Source organism: Melozone crissalis, unplaced genomic scaffold, assembly GCF_028551555.1.
Source record: "Melozone crissalis strain CALT ecotype California unplaced genomic scaffold, PUWL_Pcris_2 ptg000111l_1, whole genome shotgun sequence".
In the NCBI taxonomy this organism is placed as follows: domain Eukaryota; kingdom Metazoa; phylum Chordata; class Aves; order Passeriformes; family Passerellidae; genus Melozone; species Melozone crissalis.
The window spans coordinates 5,976,336-5,986,857 of record NW_026535888.1 but is presented as its reverse complement, the minus strand read 5'-3'; the positions used below and the strand labels follow the sequence as shown (position 1 = coordinate 5,986,857).

General features: G+C 58.8%; 1 protein-coding gene and 1 non-coding gene across 2 annotated transcripts; one reads left to right on the top strand and one right to left on the bottom strand.

Moving 5' to 3' along the window:
- Window positions 1-99: 99 nt before the first annotated feature.
- Window positions 100-229, top strand: LOC128948084 (U11 spliceosomal RNA). The gene has a single exon (XR_008484090.1). It is a non-coding gene; the product is annotated as a U11 spliceosomal RNA (small nuclear RNA).
- Window positions 230-558: 329 nt separating this feature from the next.
- On the bottom strand, window positions 559-10,180 carry LOC128948002 (discoidin, CUB and LCCL domain-containing protein 1-like). The gene is made up of 15 exons (XM_054292555.1): window positions 8,032-10,180; window positions 7,370-7,591; window positions 5,030-5,167; window positions 4,531-4,582; window positions 4,273-4,345; window positions 3,973-4,106; window positions 3,796-3,833; window positions 3,484-3,678; window positions 2,674-2,795; window positions 2,417-2,585; window positions 2,209-2,301; window positions 1,929-2,019; window positions 1,701-1,738; window positions 1,418-1,534; window positions 559-967 (listed from the first exon to the last, which is right to left on the bottom strand). Exons 1-15 carry the CDS (start codon window positions 8,279-8,281, stop codon window positions 579-581), a joined length of 2,121 nt encoding a protein of 706 aa, XP_054148530.1. The 5' UTR covers window positions 8,282-10,180; the 3' UTR covers window positions 559-578.
- Between the last annotated feature and the right edge of the window lie 342 nt (window positions 10,181-10,522).

Here is a 10,522-nt window from a genome sequence, read left to right as displayed (position 1 = left end):
CACACCGATCTTCATGTTTAGTATCTGCGGCGTCTGTCGCCCTGTCCTAGCCGGTACACCGGCGCTTTCCGGTGTTGGTTTGGGAGGAAATGCCGATTTAAAAAGGGCTTCTGCCGTGCGTGGCACGGGGGGGGTCGCGCGCCACCCCCGCGGAATCGACATCAAGAGATTTCGGAAGCACAATTTTTGTGAGGGAGGGCTGCCGGTAACCGCCTGTTCCGGCACCCCGGCATCGGTGAACGACAGAGAGTGGGCTGCGAGCGGCGTTCGCTACTGCCAGGGGCTCCTGGTGCTCCGGTGCACTGCGCCCTGTCTGAACAGGGGTGGAGCCGAGACACTGCGGACGGCGGGAGAGGTGGGACAGGGACTGTGACAGTCTGGCCCGGGTGCATTGGTTGCATCCCCGGGCAGCAGGCGTTGCAAGGCACTCCTGGCACTCCACTCCATATCTGTCTTTCTACGTATAAAGCATATATTTACATATGATTACTTTTAAAAAGCCCACTGCGAGCGCGGGGAAGCCCACTCCTTTACACACTTTCCCTCCCGCCCAATACCGTGCTGTTGTGCTCCCCTCCTCACAAAGCTTCATGGTACACGTGTGCGAGGGGACAGTGCCTAGGCCACCCGCGGGACTCCTCAGAACAGGGAGTGCCAGTCCCCTCCACCGCAGCTGGCAGCTCCCCGGGCCGCAGGGCAGGGGTCTGGTACTGCCCCGGGGAGCACTCGGCAGGTCCTGTGATGATGCAAGTGCTGCGGTGCATCCCGGCAGGCTCCGGCTCACTGAACGGCATGGCGTACTCAGGCTCTGGCGGCAGTGGCTCCGCGTACTCATTGTGCTTCCCTGGGACGTCGTAGTGGTTCAGGACCAGTGGTAGAGTGTAGCCCTCTTCTAAGAGTGGCTTGAAGGTGGAGGGACCTGTCTGGCTGCTGGGGTTCGCCTGCACCAGGTCTGGCTCAGTGTACTCTGAAACAGGGAGGCTGCCATGTGAGGAGGGAGGGTGGTGGTGCTGCAGCAGAGGTGGGTGAGGTGGGTTGAAAAACTGAGCATGTTTGGACTTTCAGGGATAGAAAAACTGCTAAAACCCACCCAACACAGGGTACCCACCCATGGAGAACCCACATTCCTTTGCCACACCACAGAGAGGGGCTCCTGCTGTCCCTAGCCATCCTCCAGCGCCAACAGCTGTAATTGAGGTGGACTACTACTACTAAATAATGCGTGGTGCTATTACAATAAATTATAATAATTAATTATAATAATTAAATGGGCATGTCTAATTTATCAGGGCCTTCTTGTTACACAGGTCCATGATGCAGGAGGGGTCAGACCAGAATGGGGAAAGAGGTACGATTGGGAAGATTCGGCTCCAGCTCTGGCCCGAGGGACCAGTTCCTGCCCTGATGTCCCTGTTACCTGGCGAATGGGTCCAGCTGAGGTCCCCTGGTGTGGGGGCCATGGGGAAGGAGGCCAGGCTGGGGGCTGGCAGGCTCTGCAGGGAGCAGACCTGGCTCGACTCCAGCTTGGGGTACCCTGGACAGGGAAAGGAAACCCTCGGTTGTCACAGACTGTCACCTGGACTTGCAAGTGCCCCTGGGACATGGAACAAGTCCAAGCTTGGCAGCAGCATCAGTTAAACCAGCTGCACCCCACAGCACACAGACCCCTGATTTTGGGGAGGAGTTGTGAACCCTTTTACCTTTTGTGATCCCACAGTTCAGCTCCACTGCTGACTTCCTGCCAAGGGGAGATGCAAGATGAGACAAGAGGTCCCAGCTACCCTGGGCCCACCACCACCTATCCTCACACCCACTGCCTTAGGGGCTGTGCCCCTTGGGACCTGGTGAGGAGCTAGATGAAGCTGCTGGAATCTGGGGAGGTGATGCTGAGCCCCCCAGGGCAAAGCAGGGGACAAGGCAGGACCAACCTCTTCCTGTGGCAGAGGAAAGCCAGGAGCAGGAGGCAGGAGCAGAGGAGCACAAAGCCTCCAATAAGCAGTATCACCAGCAGTGTGGAGCCTAGGGAGGGAGTGCAGTGTCAGTGCCCTGGGCCCCCATCCCACCGCTTTGCACCCATGAGTGCCAGAAGCCCACCTGGGGCCACTAGAGGAGGAAAATGTGTACCCACGGTGGGATGAAGCCCCAATGGCACCTTGAACACCAAAAGACAATGCTGCACCCCAAGGGCAGCCCCCCCATGGCACCCACCTGCCTTCTCCGGGTCCAGGGCAATGCCAGGGATGGGGGTGTGGCTGGCTGGGTGGCTGGTGGCTTCAAGCACCTCCTTGGGGACACTGGGCTCTACAGGACAGAGCAGGGACCGTGACTGTGGAACCACCACAGGGTGCACAGGAAAGTGAAGGTCCCAGGAGGATGTTTCAGATATGGGGGTGCGAGCTCCTGTGGAGGGTCTCACCATAGGGACGGGGTATGCGGACCCGTGCCAGCTGGCAGCCCATCACGGCCACCTTCAGGGCAATGCGCTGGTGCCAGCTCTGTGGTGTGACACGGATGTAGCGGGCGACGATGGGGGGGATAAAGGCGTTAGAGACCTCCCCGTGACTGTCAGCATTTCCTTCAAACACCTACCAGAGAGGGTGAAGAGGCACCAGTGGCTAAATATCCACTGGCAGGGGTTCTCAGCCTGCTCAGGGATATTCTCCACATGCCCACCTTGTCCTCCTGACCACTGCTGCCTCTGTAGGGTCTCCAATTCTTCCCGTCGCGGCTAGAGGAGACATGGTAGGACGTCACGTAGTAGTCGTGCTGCTCAGAGGAGCCCTTTGTGATGATGCCTGTGAATGCAGGAGGGAGTTCCCTGCTGTCAGTTAGGGGGCTGGGGAAGGGCTGCCCTCTACCCCGCTGCCCTCTTCTCCCAGCTAGAATAGCCCTTTATCTCTGAGATACTCAAGACCCAGCTGGGAAAGGACTATTAGGGCAGGACACGTCACCTGGCAGAGGGGGATCCTTCTGACCCTGGGAGGGGATTTGGGTGGCAGATTCCAGTGTGGGATACTCTGGTCTGCCCCCACGAACTGATAACCTCCAGCCCCAGCTGCTAGCCCTGCATTCCTCCCTCCTCCAGCCTCTGGCTGGACAATGTTCCCATTTTACTTGCTGCGGTCGCCAGTCGCTGGCACACAAAGCCCCTGCTTTTGGCAGGCTCGGGCCGCACAAAAGATGCTCACTGGCACCAGATGCAAGAGCATAATATTAACTTGTTCATCCCAGAAATGGCTGCAGATGAGGGGGGCAAAGGAACAAAAGGAGGACAGGAGCAGCCGGAGGGGCTGGTGTGCTTTGCATCCCTGTTTGCACCAGTAAAACCACGGCACAATGAACTCCAGTCTATCCTGGGTATTATAGAGGTGCAACTGCCCTGGGCATTTTTGTGGGGATCAGTGAAGCTGGCACAGCAGGAGGACAGTCAGCAGGGTAGCATGGGGACACAGGCAGCTGTTGTCTCACTCGGCCAACTCTCACCTGTGACATTCTTTCGGGTGCCCAGGTCCAGCTCCAGCCAGGCAGCCTTGGCACCGGGTTCGGCTGCCCACGAATGGCCAGTGGTGCTAAGTGCTGCCCGTTCGGCCACCCAGGCTCGGTCCTGGCCCAGCACGTCCACCTCATGCCACCAGGACGAGGCATTGAAGGTGACCACCTCCAGCACTTCATCACAGGCTGGGGACAGGAGACAGCACACTGGGAACCTGGAAACCCCAGCTAGGCACAGGGGAGTGGCAGCAGGTCTGACAGCTAAAATCCTCCCTTAATTTCAAGGGAAATGGGAAAAAATACCTTTGTGGAATACAAGTCGCTTCTCAGAGAGAGATCCCCTGTGTGGAAGAAAGCAGGGGGAGCATCAAACAGGGTGAGCAAACCCTAGGGTCTCTGAGGGGTGGCAGTTTCCCAGTGTCAGTGTGAGTGGGTCCTGCAGCTCCATGGGGGGTGCAGCCCCAGCCACTCCTCACCCACCTTTTGGAGCGGAGCCCATTGGCAAAGGCTGACTCATAGAGCGTGATCCCCTTCTCTCGGGACAGGGTGACCTGCCCTCCCAGCTCATCCGCAATCACCCCAGCATGCACAGCTGCCTTGCACAGCACCGATGTCTGCAGGGAGTGGGGAGTAAGGGCAGCCCCCCACGGCAGGCCTGAGCACCCCGTGGGGCCCCCCAAGGCCACACTCATCACCTCTGGGTTGCTGAGGGTGACAAGCAGTGGCCACATGTGCTGTGGGGACCATCCCCAGCAGGTGCACCATGGTGCCCACACTTACATCCCGGTAGCCCTGGCTTGGGTTGCCCCAGATGTCCCCATGGATGTCCTTGCAGCCTGCAGGGCAGTACACACTGAAACACATGGTAAGCGGTGGGTCAGGGCTCCTTCCCATCCAAACCCCCTCTTCATACCCACTCTGCTCCCCATCCCACCGGAGCTGTACGTCAGGAGAGGGATGGGGATGAAATCAGGATTGATAGGGACCCCTGCAGCAGGGGACTCCAAAATGGGACCATTCCCCACCCCGACCACTCACCTGATGTACTCCTGGGTGTAGTGGGTGCCTCGAACTAGGCAGGAGATCAGGTCTGCAAGGCAGAAACACCCCAGGGTAAGGGATCCCCACCTGCCCCACAGCACACACCCACTTCTGCCTCAGGGCACTCCATTCCCCTTCCCAACTGAATCCTGCTCCTCATTTGGGTTCTGCCCTTCATGCCCCCCTGTCTGGAGGGGCAGGGAGGGATGGCTCCTTGGTCCCTGCAGCCATTGGCCCCATGGCACAATCTATGCTGCCTGTGGCTCTGCCTGATATTGGGGTGCCACCTGACTTGGGGGTTCAGGGTTCTCAGAGGGGTCTGTATGGCCTGCGGGTCTCCCACATTTGCCTCCAGCCAGGGAGAACATGGAAGTTTGGGAGCTCAGGGCAATGGAAGCTCATGCTGGGGTCAGCAAGGAGCTTCCTTCATGTCCTTGCATGGGCCAGGACACATCCCAGGGGTGTCTCTGCATGCCAGGGGATGCTGCTCCCATACCTGGGTGCTGTGAGGTGGCATAGGACAGGAGGAGGCCTCGTCCCGAGCGGTGGCTGGTGCTGTTGAACAGGACGGTCACAGTGCTGGAGTTTGTCACCAGGAGTGGGGCAGAAGGGACGGAGTTCCTGCAGTAGGGCCCTGCCAGCAGGGATGGCACCAAGGAGAGGATTTGGGGTCCCTGGAGACACACTTCAACACCTAGACCCCAGGACTCCACCTCCTCTGGCCTGGCCCTCACCAGGGCCAGGGGGGCTCAGGCATTTGGACTGTGCTCAGGGTGCTTCCAGAGTTGTTCCACATCCAGAGTGACCCATCCCCACCAGAGTGCTGAAGGGTGGTCCCATGAAGCATGGACCCATGCCAGGCTGGTCCTGTCTTGAAGACGGTTTCATATTTCGGGATAATCCCACACCCAGGGTGGTCCCAGGTCAGGGCAACATCATGACAGGATGGTCCCATGCCCAGGCTGGTCCCAGCCCCAGGGTGGCTCCATTGCCCTCATTGGGTACCTGCCACCACATCCCCCACTGCAGGGACTGGTACACATGGCATCACCCCACAGGACCCCAAAATGGGAGCCATGTCCTTGTCTCCTCCACATGGCCCCTTTCACAGGTGCTGCTGAAGCTGCCTCCTAAACTGCCCCCTCCCCCCATTTAATTCACATTAATTTCCAATTCTATCTCCCTGATTAAAACTTCGGCTTAGCAAGCAGGCGGATTCCTTAGGGACATCTCTGGTTCCAGCTGGGGACAGAACGTGGCCCCAATCCCTGGACTGCCATCACCCCCTGTCCCTCACATTGCTCTGCTCTGTATCATGCCTATCACTTGGGCCTCTGGACACACAGAGGTGTTTTGAGCAAATGCCATCGTTGTCCTGGGGACAGGGAACTGTGTCCTTGTGTTCCCCTAGGGCTGCTGGTGACACTTCCCCCTGTGCCTCAGTTTCTCTACCCTGACCCACACCCTCATCGTGCCTGGATCACATTGAACCAGGAGGTCGATCCCAGGGGACGTGGGACACATGTGCGCGCAGAGATCTCACATATGGGACAGAACTGAGATCTGCACAATATGCAGATGAGATGCAGATGAGCCCCATGCAGATTTCCCTTCCACTGGTTGCCAGATGGCAGCGCTGCCCTGGGTCACTGGTGCCACCTCTGTATGGATCTCAGTGATACCCTGGGAGCTGGGGACCCCTCAGCTGAGCCCCAGAGGCTGCCACCCCCATGGAGACCCTGCCACATCCTGGCAGAATCAGGCCAGGGGCCAGACACCAGCTCTGAGTCAGGGAACGAGCCCACGGCCTCTGCCTGCTCCAGCCGCTTCCCAGAAAACATCTGGAACTTCTCAAGGACCAGTGTCAGCCACGGGAGAGGGAGTGGAACCCAAGCTCTGTGTCATGCTGACATGGCTCTGGGGGCACCCAAAGGGTCTGTGGGTGCCTGGGCACCTCCCCCAGCCCCCCAAGAGCATCATCTGGGAGTCCCCCCCCTTTCCCACATTGCTGTATCTCAGCATGGGGCCAGGACGTCTCTTAGCTTTGGGGGCAATTATGTCCCTGAGGCCACAGCAGAGGGGATGGGGACCAGGGACCTTGTGTGCTGTCACTCCTTTGGGGACCAGCCCAGAAAGGGTGAAAGCCCTGAAGAACAGGGAAAACTCCCAGTCCCGTGGATCCAAGCTAGCTCCTTTCGATCCTGTATTTCCCACTGCATCTCCTGTCCAGCCCCTGCCCCTCACCAGCGCTGCTCCTCCATCCCACCCCACCACTTGATGCTTCCTCCCACCCTCAAGATGTTTTCCTCAGCATTAGTCATGTTCCCAGTGCTGCCAAATCCCTCCAAGACCAGTAAATCTGTCTGGGAAAATCCTGGAAGTGTTTGGGCAGTGACTGGTCCAACAAATTAATTATTCAGTGGCTGCATCTTGTCCCAGCTGGGCAGTTTCCCGCCAAGCTTTGCAATAATCATCTCCTTGGGTACCCACCTCCTCAAATATCCCCATTCGCAAATATTACTCTCCTTCTATATCCTCCTCCTTGGATATCAACGCTCATCTTTGGGTATCCCCACCCCCACTATTTGGGTATCCCCTTCCTTGGATATTTCTCTTCTTTGGATAACGCACTTGTCACATACCAGATACCCCTTGTCCTCTGATATCCCCCTCCTTGGATATCCCCCTCCTTGGATACTGCCCCACTTGTTTACCCCCCTCCTTAGATATTCTCCCTCCTCATGGTGAAATCAGCTAAAACCCCAGATTTTCCTGATATTCTCCCTATCCACAACACTGTATCACCCTTGCCTCCATTCCCCCAGGACCCCCTTACCGTAGGCAGTGCCGGTCTGGGGGTCAGCGAGCAGCAAGGAGCTGTGGGCACAGTGCTCTGAGGGCTCCAGATCCACATCCCCAAATGCCAGGAGTAGGGAGGAGCCCGGGGGGGCTTGGAGCCGCCAGCAGCACATGGTGTGGTTGGGATACGTGCCCGGGTAGTTCTTGGAGCTCAGGGTGCCACTGTGGGGTGTCAGCAGCGTGTGGCCACAGCCGTTTCCTGCAGACGCACCGGGGATAGTGCTCAGAAAGGCTGTTCCCTGCCTCAGTTTCCCCCCTTGGTGAGGCCCCCAGAACAACCCCTGGGCACCTGCAGCCTCTTCAGATGTTTTCCTCATCCAAAGCATTATTTTCTGGTGGCTTTTCTGGATGCTCTTGGCACTGGGAACTGTCCACAGGGGGATCCAGGGATGAAGCTGCCATAGGTTCCCCCACAGCCACCCAGCATGACCCTCTACCTCCAGCTCCTCTACATCCTCCAGTCCAGGACAACCCCAATTTGGGGGGATATAAAAGGATTAAAGGAGAGAATATCCCCACTCCATGGGGCTGTACAGCACCGAGCAGCCCCAGGAACCCCTGATTGCAGCCTTGACCTCGGGGATAACCTTGGGCAGCTGCATCCCCATTGCATCCTTCCCAGGATGACGCCAGACTCACCAAAAAAGGGGCTTTTCTCTGGGCTCACTGCCTCTGGGCATGAGGGAATATCCTGGAAATAAGCTGAAAGCATCAGGCATTGAGACTTGGCCATAATTTCTGGGCAGAACTGGAGTGCAGGGAAAGGGGGAAAGCACCACTTGGCCCCACTGTGTGGGCCAGGCGTTTGTAGGGGTCCGGTGCTCAACACCTCCTCCTCACATCCCCCAAAAGCTGTTGCTCCTGCCAAGCATAATGCTGGCACAGCCATGAAGAAAAGGGATGGTGGGCATAGAATTGCCCAGCCTTGGCTCCCCTTGCTGTCGCTGGGAGACAACACAAAGCACCAGCAAGGGAAAATCCTACAGGAATAAAAACCAGGGGGCTGGCAGTGAAAGATGCCAGCCCCGGCACAGAGTCCCCTCCTCTCCAGCCTGTGGGAAGGGCTTGCATCCAAACTGGGGGAGGTTTATTCTGTAGGACTGGGAAAAATCACCAACTTTTCGCCTTTCTGGGCAGTGTCCACTGACAGAACAGAGCTGGGAAGGATCAGGCCCTCCAAGAATGGGGGCTGGGGGGGGCAGCGGGGACCCCAGGGCTGCCAGGACAATAGCTCCCAGAAGGGATGCTCTGCTGGGGGAGAGAAATTTGGGGTATTTGGGGGCAGTTTCTAGCACAGAAAGTGGAAGCCACTGGGATCTGCATGGAAAACCCTCTATGGCCAGGACAGCTGGACCTGTGTGCAACTGGGGGGGTGCAACTGGGGGGTCTTGGATGGATCCCCCCAGCTCTATATCCATACTGGTAGTGCAGAGGAGCTGTGGGGACCCATTCTGGAAAAACACAATCTAAGGAAAGGAAATCTGTTGAAAACATCCTGAGTGTGACCAGCGCGTGTCGAGAGGGAATGCCAGAGATAAACTGAGAGATGCAGGCACTCCTGGGAATTTGGCTCCAAAGATGATACCAAGGGGCCAGGAATAGCCAAGACAGAGCCACAGGGGACTTGCCCCCAGCCACAGAAACTTTACTCCCCTCTCAAAAAATGTGAAAACTGGATTTCCGGTGGGCGAGGGTGAACTCAGCCGGGCCCTGCTGGGATCATTCCTGCCAGGGATTTGTTTGTTTTCTTACAGGATGCAAGAAAGACACAACAGGGCGATGCTCCGACAAAAGCCCGGCACATTCCTGCCTCTGAGATCATGCGGCTGGCCCCGGGAAAGCTCCTCCGTGTCCACCAGTGGGTTGGGAATCCGGTGGAAACCCGTTGCATGATGTGCCCCAAACCACACTTTTTGACCGGGAACGTACTGGGATTCTGCCTCCAGTGATCCCAGCCTGTTCCCGTGCCTCAGTTTCCCCTCGGGGGTTAATGCTTTGGATGACTCATCGTTGTTTCCTCGCTCTTGGATGAGTTGGGGACGAGTGACACCGGGAAACATGAACTTTGGGATCACGTTTGGGTGAACATTTCCTCGGGGTCGTCCTGGACCCCGCGGCTACAAATTCCCCCGGGAGCGGCATTCCGGGGATGGAGGCCACTGCCCGGCTCTGCACGTAAACCCCAGCGATCCTCTTTAACCCGTGGATTAGGGGTTCCCCGGGAAAGCCCTGCAGGCGGGATAGAGCCGAACGCGGACTCTCGGGACCCCCGGCGTAGTCGCCACTCAGGGCAGGGACAGAGAGAGCTGGGGGGGGGCTGCGGGGAAAATGGGCTGGTGCAGGACCGGCGTGATGCGGGGGCGGTGGGAGCAGGGACAGAGCTCGTCCCGTCCGGTACCGGAGCAGAGGGATACTGGGAACCTCGTCCCGGAGCAGTACCAGGACAGACGGAGGGCGGGGACCCCGTCCAGTCCGGTACCGGGACAGAGAGATGGCGAGGATCTCGTTTGGGTTCGGTACTAGAGCAAAGGGATGGCAGGGACCCTGTCCCAGGTCGGTACCGGGACAGAGGGATGGCAGAGATCCCGTTCAGGAAAAGAACCGGGGCAGGCGCACCACGACGACGCTGTGCCGGTGTGGTCTGCTCTGGTCACAGCGGGGAACCGTTCCCGTGAGCCTATCCTGATTCGATCCCGGTCCAGACACAGCGAAGAGCCCGTCCCGGGGCAGAGGCGAGCCCGTTCGGTCCCCCTTCCCAGTCCCCATACCGCACCAAGTTCCAGTCCCATCCCGGCGAGCGAAGCAGAAGCTCCGACGGTACCGGTGGGAGTGGGGCTCCCGGTGCCGCGTCTCGGTGTGGGATGTCCCGCTGCCGGTGCTCCGCAATCAGCACTCACCGTCCTGTGCGCCGGCCGAGCGCAGCCCCAGAGAGCCGAGCAGGAGGCAGTGGCGGACCAGCACCAGTGCCCCCGAGGCCGCCCCGCCGCCCGCCCGCATCCTCCTCCCTCCGCCGCCACCCTGGCCCCGCCACGGCTCCGCAGCGCCGTCGCCCCGGCCACGCCCTTCTCCGCCCTGCCACGCCCATTGGCTGTCGCCGCCCGACCCCGCGTAACCATTGGTCGGACTCCTT